Source organism: Pelobates fuscus, chromosome 2 (assembly GCF_036172605.1).
Source record: "Pelobates fuscus isolate aPelFus1 chromosome 2, aPelFus1.pri, whole genome shotgun sequence".
Taxonomy (NCBI): domain Eukaryota; kingdom Metazoa; phylum Chordata; class Amphibia; order Anura; family Pelobatidae; genus Pelobates; species Pelobates fuscus.
In genome coordinates this window covers 291,499,789-291,515,740 of record NC_086318.1, presented here as the reverse complement: position 1 = coordinate 291,515,740, position 15,952 = coordinate 291,499,789, and the positions used below count along the sequence as shown (strand labels likewise).

At 38.6% G+C, this 15,952-nt stretch overlaps 1 protein-coding gene across 2 annotated transcripts in view; it reads right to left on the bottom strand.

Annotated features, from left to right (window-relative positions):
* The window catches only part of FRMD1 (FERM domain containing 1), a 65,112-nt gene that overhangs the window by 22,832 nt on the left and 26,328 nt on the right, over nucleotides 1-15,952 (bottom strand). For both annotated transcript variants that reach the window (XM_063441255.1, XM_063441256.1), the window contains exons 2-4: nucleotides 12,394-12,597; nucleotides 10,678-10,768; nucleotides 2,502-2,581 (exon numbers count right to left, since the gene is read on the bottom strand). In XM_063441255.1, the coding sequence (XP_063297325.1) occupies nucleotides 2,502-2,581; nucleotides 10,678-10,768; nucleotides 12,394-12,492 (270 nt within the window). In that variant the 5' untranslated portion in view covers nucleotides 12,493-12,597. The remainder of the gene's footprint in view (nucleotides 1-2,501; nucleotides 2,582-10,677; nucleotides 10,769-12,393; nucleotides 12,598-15,952) is intronic.

Below are 15,952 nucleotides of genomic sequence, written 5' to 3'. Positions count from 1 at the left end.
TAACTCCGGCTAATCTTGAGAAGACCAAGGCACATATCTCCTGAACATGTCTGAACTTAATGCACAAATCCCCTTTGTTTAGCCTGGGTGCCCTATCACATTTAGTATGGGGAATATTTGCAATGAGGTCACTAAACACACAGCACTGGATCTTAAAACATGATCTGCCTGTTGAAATAACTGCAAAGTGTATGTTATTTTACGATTTCATAAAATTGCTGAAAATGTCACCAATAAAGGGTTAAGAATCTTGTTCAACCAGTCTTCCCATGCCATAAATAGTTTGGCACATAACCTGTTGACAGATTCTCTTTGTGCAAGATTCACTGTGTGCAAGTGAATTTGTTTTTAGTGTTATTTTGCATACTTTGCCGGTAAATTAGTTATGCCTTGTTGCAGTGCTGTATGCACAGCACATGTACACTGTTAGAGAAAATGCAAAGTGTGCATATGGCATTTCTTTACTAGGCTTCCAAGGCATTCTGGGGTGGTGCAACAAGCTAGCGAGTGGTGGCAAGTACATTTTAACTTACCTCCGCTAATGTCATTCACCCCAGTAAACACTGAAGAACCATTTCCCAGGGTGTATCACAATTAAAAGGACAGTTTAGATTATTAGCTCAATTACACATAGTTTTGAGATACAATAACTTTTCAAACAGCTTTACAGTAACTTCTGACATGAGCACATTCTTTTACTTTTCTTTATACAATGTATAGTAACTATATTGATTTTCATTGTGAATATTTTATAATAAATGCGAATGCCTTTGATTTTTTTCCTTGAGCATATATAAATAAGCAACATAAAGAAATCTATATTAAGAAATTACCAAAAAACCCATATCAGCCAACTGCAGTTCATTAGTTACAGCTAGTGATGTAGCGAACATAAAATTTTCGGTTCGCGAACTGCAAACGCGAACTTCCACAAATGTTCGCGAACCGGGTAAACCGCCATAGAATTTTAAAACCCACAGGGACTCTTTCTGGCCACAATAGTGGTTGAAGGAGGGTGGGTGGTGGGGGGGGGGAGACCTACTCTCCTTCCCCCCCGGCCCCACCCCTGGGCGGCGGGTGGGGGCCATAAAGATAATGAGGGGGGGGACCTACTGTCCACCCCCTCTCCGGCCCCCACCCCTGGGTGGCGGGTGGGGGCCATAAAGATAATGAGGGGGGGACCTACTGTCCCCCGCCCCCGGCCTTTTTTGGGGCTGAAAAAAGAAGATTTTAGAACAAAGAAAACATCGAATGGTAAGTTGTTTTTATCTAATTTTTTTTTACAGGTTTTTAGTTAAAGGTCCCCCCTCATTATTTTTAGGGTGAGGGGGGTAGGTAGGAGGATAATTGTTTTTTGGGGGGCGGGGGTGACTAGGGTCCCCCCCTTTGTATTTAGGACCCCCACCCACTGTTCAATAGACATGCCCCTACTCGCGGTATTGCGAGTAGGGGCACAATTTACTAATACTAAGTAATTTTTACTTAGTATTAGTAAATTTGGCTGAAAGACCAAAAAAAAAAAAAATAGGGGGCGGACCGAACATAGCATATGTTCGCCATACATGGCAAACGCGAACACGCTATGTTCACCGGGAACTATTTGCCAGCAAACCGTTCGGGACATCACTAGTTACAGCTTGTTGATTAAGCAGGCTAGTAAGAATCATGAATGTGAACTAGTAGGGATCAAGTGGTTAAATTAAACTCATGCAATAAAGAATTAGGCACAAAGGCCACTTGAGATGATTAACTCGATAGATCTTGTTATGAGGGTTTAACAACTCATAATTCCATATACTTTTAAAATGCAGTCAACCATAAACAGGGGGAAGGAGAATATCAAACATTTAAGCAGGAGAAAAAAAAATATATAGTGTCTCATAGATCCCATTTCCTGTTTTCACATGGTGAGGCATAACAGCAAGATCAAAAAGACACGTTTTTGTCTCCGATGTTACCAGAATTGGCCCATCAACACTGTCAGAATTCCCAATGGGCTAAGCATGGGCATCCAACATATGCCCACAAGCTGTTTATATCCAATTTTCAAGATACAATTATTTGAGAGATAAACTCCATCATCAAACTATTCTAAGCACCATGACAACTTTAGTGTTTTGGTCATGGTGGCTGGATTATGTATATGCAGCATTTCGCTGTGAAAAGCTGCGCCGTACGGATATAATCCACTCTGTTGCCGGAGGTGTAACTCCACCTCTGGCAACATCACTGAGGCGTCATCAGGTAGCCCCGAACTATATTCCCAGACTGGCTAATGTCCATTCTCTGCAAAAGATTTTGCCAGATGCACATCACAACTAGACTTAATGGAGGCCAGGCAACTGGTAGGACAAGGTAGGAGGACATTACTGAGAAATAGGACCAGGGTACTCCTCACATCATAACAGTGGACAATAGAGGTTATGATGCTAGGGGTAACACTTTTAAGGAAATCCTTTGTAAGAGAGAATGTGATTGTTCATCTTTCTTCACCGACTTACTTTGCTGGTTTCTTTTTTCCATTCCTTTGGAAAATATTTGTTCAGCTTCTGTTCTAGGTCCATAAATATATATTCATTATCTGTAAGAGGAAATATCAGCATTACAAGACTAGAATATGCTAGCAGTCATCTGGCATTTTAATGTGTTTGGTATCGTGTGCATCTTTTCCTTTGTTTCAAATTAGTAAATCTCACTAGCCTCAAGAACCTAAAGTTGAGAAATGTGTGCATTAGGATATGAAGACACTGTTCACTCCACCCTTTAACAGAAGCCTTGCAGTACAGAGAGAGTGCTCTTATCCCCAAAATGACCAAGCCAGGGTCAAAAAAAGTTAATGATGCAAGATAAGCAAGGATAGTTAATCTAACAGCTTTGGCTCTGGGCATGTTAAAGCTATTAACATTTTCAGACAAACAAACAAACAAAAAAAAATTAAAAATAACTACAAATAGATGTTTATGGATATGCATGGCAAAACACTATGTGCTTAGTATTTATAAAGCTATAATTTAGGCACGGGACAGTTTCTCTTGTTTTCAGTTTCCCCCCCCCCCCCCATCAAGCAGAGTGGCTAATGTCACTCTGCTCTCCGGAGTACCAGCTCAAAGAATAGCCAACATCTATTATTTGCAATACATGGAAAAAGCCATACTGTGAAAGTGGTTAACAATACAAAATTTAAGCTCAAACCCATACTTTTTTTTGGTGTGTTGTAAAAATTTATAGACTTTGTACCTTTACGACATGGGGTAGAACTGTGCACCAGATGGTGCATTACACAGTATGAAAGATCTGTCTATAATGAAACAAACCAGCTTGAAAAACATATGTACAATGAAACATTGTATTAGTATACTTATATTATTTGCAATTGTGAATCTTGAGTTTCATTCAGTTTTGCGGTCATTATCTAATACAGCAATTTTTCTTAAATATATGTTTGATTCTGATTACAGACTGCACAGACGACGATGAGAACATGCCATGAATGGAACTGGTATATAGTTCAAACAATATATTTAATTCTTTCCATCACACAACTAGTTCTACATTATTCTATTTCTTAGACTGGGGTGTACCATGTACAGCTGTGACTATATTTGTATACATACATTTATTTATCACTGGTATTTATAAAGTGCCAACAAATTCCTTAGCGCTGTACTATTAGAGGAGAACATACAATATACACAGACAAATACAAATGGTAGAGATGGCCCTGTCCATAAGCTTAGATCTAGCCATTGAATCAGTTTTATACAAAGTGCTTAGTTAGATAGCCCTTGAGCTTACAATCTAAAGGGGGTTTGAGACAAGAGATAGCAGGGGGGATTAGAAATGATGGCTAACAGAGAGTTGCAGCTATTGGTAAACTATAAAGGGAATGAGGAGGTAATTGAGTGAGACTCTCAAACAGCTGGAGGAGTATGCTATATATTTTGTAGGAACCTGGATGGGTGGGAGGAGGGGAGAGTGGTTGGCTGGGTAGTGCGGAGAAAAAAAAAATGGAGAGCTTCAGTATTGTGGTTTCTGGGAGTGTGAAGTGAGGCCTGGAGAATGGAGGTGGAACAGTTATATGAATGTATTTGCAGCCAGGAGGAGCAAAGGAAAGAGAGAGGGGGAGGGTAGAGTAAACATTTGTTGTATACCATTATAAAGTTTACCAACCAAATTCTAATCACCCAAAATATTAAAGAGAGACACACACACACACACACACACTACAGAGCATTATTTAGACTACAAAACTAGAATTGGGAAAGCGGAATAATTTAGTCAAATATGATCACTAAAAATTGATGCTGATGCTGTAGGAGGTCTACGCCGCGGTTGCTTATTCCTGACACAGTAAATGGAGATGCAAAATCCTCATGTTAAATTATATTTTTTATTGTCCTGCAACAAGTGCCATTAGCCATCTAAATACTCAAATACAGGATCAATACTTATAGCATTAAACCGCTAAACCAGATTAAAAATATGATTCAATCAAAGTGGAAAAATTGAGGCAAAAATCGGGATTCTCAAACTCGAACATTATCTTAAGTATTTTTGCCTTCGTTTTGAAAATCAGATTTAATTTGCAGAAATGCATGGCTTATACAATCACCGGAAATTTTACAGTATACCATGAAGACTTATTACATACTGTGTCACACATTGAATATTATATGTGATATGGGTTTTTGATCACAAAGAATTGTGGATTTTTATGGCAAAAAGCCCCCATATTTAGGGTACTACTAATTGTTCATGCACTTTGTCTTTGGATAGCAAACCCATCAGTCTGTTTATTGTAGAATTTAAAGCCAGTGGATATTTCCTAGAAAAATACAACCAGGGCCACCTGAACAAAGTCAGTGACCCCAGAATGGCACAGAAGAGTCTTCATCCATTTTTGGCATGCAGATTGGCAGCATTCTGTGAGAATAAATTCCCCAGCACTCTGGTATAAGATGACATGAAACATGCTTCATGGGCAAAATGGCTTCTATTTTTAACTATATAATTTATTGCCAAGATAAAAGGCAAACCACACCCCACATCCTCTGAGAGAGAAATGTACCTGACAGAGGCTTATAAAACAGTACAATTCTTGGATCTGAATATTCCTTGTGCATATCTAAGGAATAGATTGGTTTCGAGGACACGTAAATTTGTATTAAAATTATATCACAAAAAAATGATTGTGGGTATAATCAGCACAATATATAGATCATAATGCAGTAAATTTGTGTATGGTGAGATTTTTCCGTTCTTCCAAACAAATTATTTGTTTTGGTTTTTTCCAGAAAGCTTTGTTTGGAGCCTCTGATGTTCAGTAATGTGCCAGCTAGGCTATAATGGACAGCTCTGTGGCACAAGGGTTAATTATGTAGTGGCTTGCCAGACAGCTGCCACCTTAAATAGTTAAAGTAATAAGCAGCCTATGAGGTTAATATGACCCCCACATAAGTACAAGGGAGATTTTATACCTCCCCCCCCTGCCCCTATTTGACATGCTGCGAGTGGGGGCATGTCTGCTATCCTGGAAATCCTAGAGCAGGAGTAGGCAGTCACCGGCACTCCAGAAGTTGTGAACAAGATTTACCATAATCCTCTTACAGCTATAATGCTGACAAAGCTATAATACTGGGGGGGATGTAGTACACAACATCTAGAGTGATGAAAGTTGCCTACCCCTGTACCAGAATAATAGGAATAAGGGAAACATAGCCTAAAAATCGGCAATGTGTAGCAAAACTATGGGCGCAATCTAAATATATTTAAATAGGTTATGGTAATTTACTTGTTCATAAAAGGATAGGTACAAATTGTCTAAGCCAATAAAAAAACCCTTTACCCACAGTATACTTTAAGTGCTAGTGAAATCCAACTTCAAATTCCTACATAGGGTATATTTTATACAAGGAGGCAACTTCCAGTTTGATGTCAAAGAAACCACAGAGTTTTCAGACTTGTCTACACTGGTGTTTCCAATTATCTAATCACATTTGGTTTGCATTGTATTTTACATTTCATTAATATTCATTCTGTGCTAAGATCCTGACCATTAGATTCAATATATCATAACATTTGTATAGTATCACAAAGGGGTCTTTCTTTAACATTCACCATTTGCTTGAACAGTAGGCATCTGCTCACAGACTGGTTAGAAATAAAAGTATAAACTTGCCTACCGAGACACTTGCTTGTTGCAAACACAGAAAAGTTATGTGATAAAGATCAAAAAGCATTAATTAATAAACATTACGAAACAGGTAACATAACTGAAATGATCTCCTTCCTTCATTCTACAGACTTAAAAAAAAAAAAAAAAGCTTTGATTTGTACATTTAATATTTGGAACAAGAAAAATAAAACAAAAAAAAATGAAAGATATGAATGTTTTTAAAGCAGAAATACCACTATATCCTCCCCAAGTCCTCCCTTTTGCGAAGAAATGCTGCAGTACATTCCAGCTTTAATGAAATTAATATAGTTGGAATGTAAGCATGCAGTGTAAGCTTGCATCTGCAAAAACAAAGAGACCCCTTTTCATTCACTCACGTAGGTGATTTGGATTAGTGATGAAGCCAACAAAATCTCTGTCAGATGGTCTGGCCACATTCTTTTTTTCTCAAGTTAAAAACCTGGGAACCAACAAAGCATTTCAAATCAGATCTGATCAGGCTCTGCTGGAGCATATTGTTTTATGTATGCCTGCAAGGACAAGGGAAGGAACAATAGCAAATAACATCTTTACCAGAGCTCACATTTTCTTTTTTTTTTTAAATGTTAATTGGCCTAACGGTGAAGTCAAAGATCCTAATGTATTGCAAAGTCTTTAGCAGCCCTGTTTTTTCCTCCAACTATATCATGTGAGAAGACACTAATTCAATATGTACACACAAACACACACATTACAAAAGAGGATTTTCAAGTTTGTAAGGCATTGGAATGCTTATAATCCTGCCATGGGTTGCTCATTTTTAATGGTAGGAGTGGAGTGCAGACATGTCTTGAGATAAACAAGACAATGTTTTCAATCTGCATTATTAAAGGAACATTGTCATTGGAATTAACCATATAGTAAAATCAAAATGTAAGCGGTATTATAAAATATTAACACGTCCTATCAACTGAATGTTTAATTCTGCAAAATTCTGTATTCGCACTTGAGTTGCTTTTTAAAAAAATATATATGTCTATAGTACATGGTGTATACACAAAATGATCCCACACTCTCACATACAATCCAGGTTCTCCAGGCCCAGGGTTGGCAAATCCCAAATGAGCAGATATGAAGAAAGTCAGGCCCAGGCACTCAGGAAATGGCACAAAGCAGGAATAAATATGCTCTGTGCAATATCCTGAGTGCCTGGACCAGACTTTTTTCATAGAGTACATGGTGGATTTTTCTCTAATAAAATGACGTCTCTTGAAGCCTAAATATTAGCATTTGTAATTATTTGATGCTTGCTCACAAAATCTTTCCTCGGCTCTATGAATATTTGTTTAATTTAAGTATGGGTGTTTTCCCAAGGTGCTTTAATGCACACAAACACGTACACCTGTCAGTCAAAAGAAGTGTGCAATAATATAAACTATTTTTTTGTTTTGTTTACACTTTTTTTGTACATTTGATGTATGTATCTCCGTATACAATTTGTCTTATATGTATTCAATATAAATGTATTGGATATATTGATGTAAAAATATTTGAAAAGAGAAAACTATAAAAAAAACAATCCTGCTTGTAAATCTTTCACACACCTGTCACATACAAGCCTTTGACTTTCATGGCATGTGGATGTGAATGAAAAGGTTAAAAAGGGACACTACAGGCACCCAGACCACAGAGAACAGACTAGGATAGGTGACTAGGACACTATAGCATTAGGAACATACACACATATATACCTCACATTATAGTGTTTCTTTAAAGCAAAAGGACTGGAATCTGTAGCGGAGCTGCAATATTAAATCCCAAGATCTCCGCTGGTATAGAAGGTAATCCAAAGTAAAGCGCTGGAAAAGAAGGCAATATCCCAAATCCCCCAGTAACCGGACGAAACACAGTTCAGGGAGTCAACTGCCAATTTTATTCACGGCTCCAGGAGTCAACTGACAATTTTGTTCATGGCTGTTAACCTATGCATGCTCTCTATTCTAAAACCCACGAATACATTTTTACACCAGGTTAACACCGCTATTTCAGACAACCTTTAACCCCTTAAGGACACATGACATGTGTGACATGTCATGATTCCCTTTTATTCCAGAAGTTTGGTCCTTAAGGGGTTAAATGTTCTGCAATATGACCTAAAGTGGCTAGGTTTGCCACAGAATCTTCCTCCAGAGGTCCAAAAGAACTTCTTTATTTTTGATTATAAATATAGCACTCATTTTTGTCCAACTTGTAAAATAGAACTCCCAAATAACTGCTTTAGCTTTGAAAACAATAGCTAAAGAACGGATTGTCATCCAGTAAGACATCATTGCTGTTGTTTTTTGCAATAGATATATGCTGAACCATTTTAACATCATCTGTGTGTTTATGCAAATATGTTCCCTCAGCAGAAAGACAGTGTTTACACTGTAAATTGCACAAGAGCTTGGAACTTTATTCTGTATGCAAAAGAAAACAGTGGTAGGTTCATGAACTCTGATAACAAGGTTTTGTTTATACAATCCAAGTATTTCAAATGTATGTAAGGACCATACTAGACTTGGGCACTGTGGGAGGATTTAACCTTGTAATTAACAAAATGAACGAATGACGAATAACGAACGAAGAATTGCTGCTTAAAGGGAAACTCCAGTGCCAGAAAAACGATCCGTTTTTCTGGCACTGGAGGGTCCCTCTCCCTCCCACCCACCAATCCCCGGTTACTGAAGGGGTGAAAACCCCTTCAGTGACTTACCTGGGACAGCGGCGATGTCCCTCGCCGCTGTCTCCGCCTCCGCGACGCTCCTCCTAGTGATTACGTCGGCCGGTGGGCGAGACTGATCTCGCTCACCGGCCGAGGAGACCTAATGCGCATGCGCGGAAATTCCGCGCATGCGCATTACGTCTCCCCATAGGAAAGCATTGAAAAATCATTTCAATGCTTTCCTATGGGGTTTTGAGCGACGCTGGAGGTCCTCACACAGCGTGAGGACGTCCAGCGACGCTCTAGCACAGGAAACCTGTGCTAGAACCCAGGAAGTGACCTCTAGTGGCTGTCTAATAGACAGCCACTAGAGGTGGAGTTAACCCTGCAATGTAAATATTGCAGTTTATGAAAAACTGCAATAATTACACTTGCAGGGTTAAGGGTAGTGGGAGTTGGCACCCAGACCACTCCAATGAGCAGAAGTGGTCTGGGTGCCTACAGTGTCCCTTTAATGAGCATCATGCAACAGGACATTCTCCTCACCTGGCCCATCCATGCAGGTGAACCCACATAAGTAGTTCACAATGATAGAAGACAGGAAACCCAGTATAATAACCCTTAAATGTGTGTGAAACATGGCAGGAGATTGCTGGAATCTCTGTCAATAGCCTATACTTTCTACACCCTGATAAAGCACCTAATGTGGGGATAAAATCATTTGACAGGATAACTTGATTGAAGTTAAAGTAAAGATTCTAGAGCTCAAAGAAGTTTAACCATCTCCAGAAGAAACAGAACCATAATGGAGGCTTTCTTGTGGTTAAAGCAGGAATGAGGGGTGCCTCAAGGCTTTCTGGGACTAGTTCTAATTTTCTAGTTATGGGAAGTAACATTTAACAACCAGTGGATTCTCATGGAATGTGACTACATTAAGATGAAAATCTATCTTTACAAAAAGCTGAAAAGAGACATTGCCAGACATATGTGTTTTAAGGACTGAAAAATAAAGTTTATGTAAACACACTGCTCTAGTCAGAAAATGAGCACCTCCATCTTGGTTCCTTGTCAATCATAGTTATAAACTCTGTCCTTATCTCCGATTGAACAAAGTATGTGGAGAAGGAGAAAACACATATTTCAGTTTCTCCTCCACCAATGTTGATTGTGATGCAATTAGTAAACCTGTAATATACATGCAGAGGAAAATGGAGCATCACACAAAAAAAGGTTAACACAAGTTATGCGATTTTCAGTGGCATAATTTCTAGAAAAGTGGTGTTTCCCTTTAAATAAAACTAAAGTTCAATTAATAATCCCTTTGATGTTTGCCAGCATTATGGCTGTAAAAACTTTATAGGAATCAACATCATCGGGAATCCCATATTTTGCCTATCCCTGATATAAAAGCACCAACACATTGAGAAGCACTGGAAAAGAGCATGAATTAGCAAATAAACAATATTGTAGGATACAAATCTCCAACCAATTTTTACCATATCTTGCAACAACCAAACTGTCATTCATGATTTCACTTATTTGCCTTTCATAAGATATGAGCCCAGTCATTTTGCTGTTTTTTAGAACCTAGAATGTAGATCTGGTCTTTCATATATGTCAGTATACTATGATGGCCCACATACAACATCACAGAATATATACCAGTATGTGGAAGGTATTTTACACATATCCGTTTCAGAATTGCTTTAGCCAAACAGAATTGCAATATTTAAAAGTGTTTTTTTCTGATTATTATTATTAAAAAGCACACAATGTTGTACAATTAAATCAGTTGGTTTATAATTCTTTTTGTACTCACTCTTAACAATGCTAAGCCCAAAAAAATGAGCTTCCTTGATATCAAGGGCTTCACATATTTTGTTGAAAAGCTCCTGTCCTGTGGCTTTCGCCTGAAAGAAATAAAACATTCACCATTAACAATTTGTCTATATACCATGCCATACCATGCAAAGTACAGAGCCCTCTTTGCCTATTGTTCCTGTATGTTAAGCATGTTTTCAGACCTTTCAACATTGGGAGGTATGGAATTTCCACAGGTGGGTGGATGTTCAACGGGGTGTTTCCGACATACCTTCCAAATTCAGCATTCTGTGAAGTGGAACTCCGTTAGAAGGGGTAAAGTGGATGGACCTGTGATGTTATTCATGCCACTAGCTCTGCCCACAAAAGGAATTGGCAGGTTAGTTTGGCATGAATGCATGCCAGGCTACTTGACAAGTAGGTGGATACAACAAGGTAGATCATGCAGAGAGCACTGTGTCAGTGCTCTATGTAGGGTCCAAATGCCTTGAGCTCAGCACAACTACACCTAATGATGAACTCCATCTATGCTTGTTGGGGGCCATTCCCTGGTGTCTCCAAAAGTAGGACAACATGGAACAAAGTCATAATGGAGGAAAGCACCCAAAAATTGTGACTGTCTCACCAAAATCAGAATGTTGGGAGATCTGCTCGACAGTTATGCAACTTGCATCCAGGCAACAACCATAGTGGGTGGGAAAGGCCAGAAGTTGGCATGCTCAACCACTAAGGGGGCATGTCAGCCTGGTGTCAAGCCTCTCGCCCAGTTTCCAACATACATGCACCATGCACAGAGCACTACTGAAGCACTGTCTGTATAGTCCTAGTGCTTGCTGGGTAGTGCATCTGACCAGGGACAGTTCACTGGTGTGAGACAGCAGAACTGCACCCCGTTATCAGGACGGTCAAGAGTGGAACAGTTGGCAGCCCTTTGTTTTGTTCATCTACATAGTATTTTACACAGGTATAAAAACAAACCATAATATTTTAAAGAATACTGTATTTATTTTGTTTTACCACCGAAAAACAAAGGGAACTTCTCACTGCTACAAATTCACTTAAAATTACTAAAACAAAAATATTTTCAGACATTTTGGCACATACCTTATAATATTATCAATATTTCTCAGACAAAGTTGCATTCCAACATGCTAAAAATAGTACAAAGACCCAGTGCTTCAAATTTTTAAGCCCCAGCAGGGGATTGCAATGCATTCCAGTGGGATTACAAATTACCTCTTGAAACATGTTTAATTGAAATTTGACTTGCTTTTCATATTCTCCTTAAACACAAAGACATCAAACCTTCAAGTTTTGTTTTGAAGTCACCATAATGTTGACAGTACTTGGACTGGTGCGGTTTATAGATTTTCAATAACGAACAAAGACCAGTGCTGTGCTGAAGTGTATAACAATGAGTGAAACTACGCAGTTTGACGCCTATTCAGATCCTGAGCTTAAAGGATGGGAACGTAAAAATGTTTTAGAACATGTAGATTTGTTTTTCGATGTTAAGGGGCATGTTGCATTTTTCTACATCATAAATAAAAATGTGGGTTGAAAATATAAAAAGAAATCTTAAAAAAAGGTTGTTTTCCAGCAATTTTGCCCAAAAATGCATACATGTAATAATATTTCAAAAGCTGCCATATATGAGACAAGAACGCAATAAACCTTACATCTCTACATTTGAAAAAGAGCGCATGGCACTCACCCCAACCGTTACATCCAGTTGTTCTCTGTTGGGCAGCCAAACACAAACATTGTGGATCTCTTGTTCTGGCATACTGGCTTGGAATAACGGCCTGCTCATAATGAAGGTCACAGGAGCAGATAGTCTTGAATTATTTTTCTCTACTAGGATGAGGTTGCCAGAAACCCTTCTTAATGTAGAACCCTAGCTCTCATCACAATGTTTCTATGAACAAGGAGAGAGAAAAAAAAAAAGTCAAAAACAATGCAATGTGGATTTAAACATGTTGATTTTTGAAAGTAAAGAAAACAGGTTGAACATGTCTGCATATTTGTAAAGAATGTTTTGCCATTCAGACGATACAAGCCACATATCTATTCAAATTTAACTAATTCACTTCTCATTCCTTACCATAGGCTATGTAGGTGGAAAAGTGAAAACATGGGTGTTTTGGGCGAGAAACACTACAGACCTCAACAATCCTTTTCCTTATTTGTTACATTACCTACTGCTCTGCTGTTTAGTGGCAACACAATCATGCACAGGGCATAACGGCATTTTAAGTTGAAATAGAAAATATGACAAATATGAGCAAGTCTCATTGATGCATTTCCTTCTAGAGCAGGGGTAGACTACCTTCGGCACTCCCGATCTTGTGGACTACACCTCCCATAATGCTCTCACAGCCATATTGCTAGTTCACAACATCTCAAGTACCTAAGGTTGCCTATCCCGGCTATTGAGTATGCGACCTGTGCTATTCCAGTTAATGTGGACTACACCTCCCATAATCCTCTGTCTGACCTACAGCATTAGCACCAGTGATATCAACAGCCCAAACCAACAAGTGGTATTGAATAGTTTCCAGTTGCTTACTCAATTCAAATGTTTACATTTTGAAATACATTTTTATTTCAAAAGACAATATAAAAACATATTAGCAACATAATGTAATTACATAAAGCGAGATTTAAATAACATTCAAAACTTTAGTAAATACATAAATGGTAAGGTAAAAAGCTTAACAAAGGGTGATACGGTTGATACAATAACACAAATGAGCTAAATATAACATTTGTCACTAGACCAAAACAAGAGCCTTTTGATGATAAGGTTCTAAAATATAAAAAGATTTGACCCTTTGCACTAAACCACCTACTCTACACAAGCAATGTCCAGCTCTGTGAGAAATATTTTTAATAGATAACTTAAAGGGACTGCTTAATGTAGTTGCTCTGGTGTCCATTGCCTGTCTCTGCAGGCTTTTTTAATGCAAACTCTGCCTTTTCAGAGAAAATTACCTCCTTGTAACACCTCTAGTGGCAAATCACTCAGACGACCACTAGAGATGTTCCCTTGTCAGTGCTGCACAACGTGCAGCATTGACATTCAGCATCTCCACCCACTGGATGGAGGTGCTAAACATTCCTAATAGAGATACATTGATTGAATGCATCTATATGAGGAAATGCTGATTGGTGCTGCGTGGTGTTTTGCTGCACATGCGCAATAGCCTCTGTTTGTTTCTTATGGGAAAGCATTGAATTGGTTGAGGTCATCAGTTTTGATGATCTCAGCCAAGGAGGTGGAGCCAGCCACTGCAGACCCGCACAGTGCTGGAAAAAAGGAAAGTTTATTTCCTTTTTAAAGTGTGCCAAGGTAACCCATGGCCCTATACTGCATTTTTAACACCATAGTGACAGGAATACGCATTTGTATTCCTGTCACTACAGTGTTCCTTTAAGAATTTTAGATTTTTAACTCCAAGAATAAGAATTTAACAGATCTCTTCATCAACAGTACAAAAATGCAAGACAATTATTTTTAGTGGAGCATTAGAATTTTTTAAATGCATTTTATTTTTATTTTCAATTAAGAATAGCAGCAGTATTGTATGTGTTTAATTACCATTAACCAGATCGACACATTCAGTTACGGATAGTTAACCTAATTATGACTAAATGTAAAAGTAAAAAATGTAAAAATTACTTTTCTCACAATACTCCCCTCTATCCTGTCCATCCTTTAATGACTTGCTACATTTTTCAATGCAGTGTACCTCCAGTTCAATTCTTATTGCTCGTGGCTTACTGGGCATGCACAGCTTTGTACATCTCCATAGTAATATATACACAAACACGAGTTTAGCGCAGATTCTGAAACTAGTTCCCCCAGTCTCATACTATGGGCAAAGAAGGCAGTGTGACTTTACGTCACTGCCAAAAATTTGAAGATGACGGCACCGGCAATGAGGATCCGGTGCCACGACAAATAAAGAATATAATGTTAGTGCAGGTGTTTTTAGAAGCCAAATTTACATTGCTAGGACTCTGATGAGGCGTTCAGTTGGGGCGGCCTATACAGTATATGGTTGCGACAGAGCCACTTTAAAGAGTTTCTCTTTGTATATTTAAAACGATGGGACTGGGAGGTATGATATATGAGTTGTATAGGAAACCTACATTCTTTGAGAGTCTATGCAGCAAGTGTTCCAGCCAAAACAATGAGACTTCAGCAATGCAAGACTTTATTTATCAACATTTCAAGTCTTGGATGGCCTTACCTATCCCAGACATTGGGAAGCAGATTTACAAGGTTTAGAGGAAGAAGGTACTTGGAAACGTACTATTTTGGAGGCAGATGCACAAGTCTCGTTGTTTGTGACATTTCAAGAGCAACTGTTTAAGATTATGTTTAGGTGATATACTAACATGGTTAAGTAATGAAGGATGGACAAATTGTTGAATGATATTTGGTGGAGGAAAAGTGGACACAAAGTAATGCGGTTGTCAACTTTTGGAAACAAGTAAAAAAAAAAAAAAAAAAAAAAATTTACTAGAGAGGGCCTTTTAAAGGCGTTTTGACTTTGACCACTGATCCTTATTTTGCTATCCAGGTCTATTCCGTGTCAATCCCAAAGAGTGTATGATAAAAATTACTTCTTGCTAGACACATTTTAGATCAGCATATTGGCTTAAAGCAGCACAGTCACTCTCTGGGGACAGTAGAATTTTCAAAGATGGTGACATTGCTCCTGGGGGGGTCCGGTTGTGGGGGAGCCAAAAGGTCACACAGAGTTCTACTTACCTGAACCCTTTTCTTACAGATGTCATCATTTTCATCTGGCAGGTCCTCTTCAGCTCCTGGTTTTTCAATGTCAGGAGCCAACATCACTGTTGTACTCTTACGCATGTGCAAGTGTACAGCATTGAGGTCTATGGAGGATCCTGCAACACTGCGGGATCCTCCATTGATAGAACCTGCAGTGGTCACCGATATATAGAAGTGTCAGGTCCTATTTTGTCTCAGTATGTCACTTGGATTGGAATTTAATTTGAAATCTGTTTTAATATGAGCATTTCAAAGATTCTATAGTTTTCGGGGGGGGGGGGGGAGGGGGGAGGTTGACAGTGCCACTTTAAACCTTTATTAATCGCTTTATACAAACTTTGCCATCTTTTCCTAGTAGTACCCCCTTTACCACTATTATATTTTTATTTCTGTAAAACGAAAGGACGGTTACTCGTGATAGTACGTATTTCTGAGCTCATGTATGTATCCCTGGCTTTAAAGAAAAACA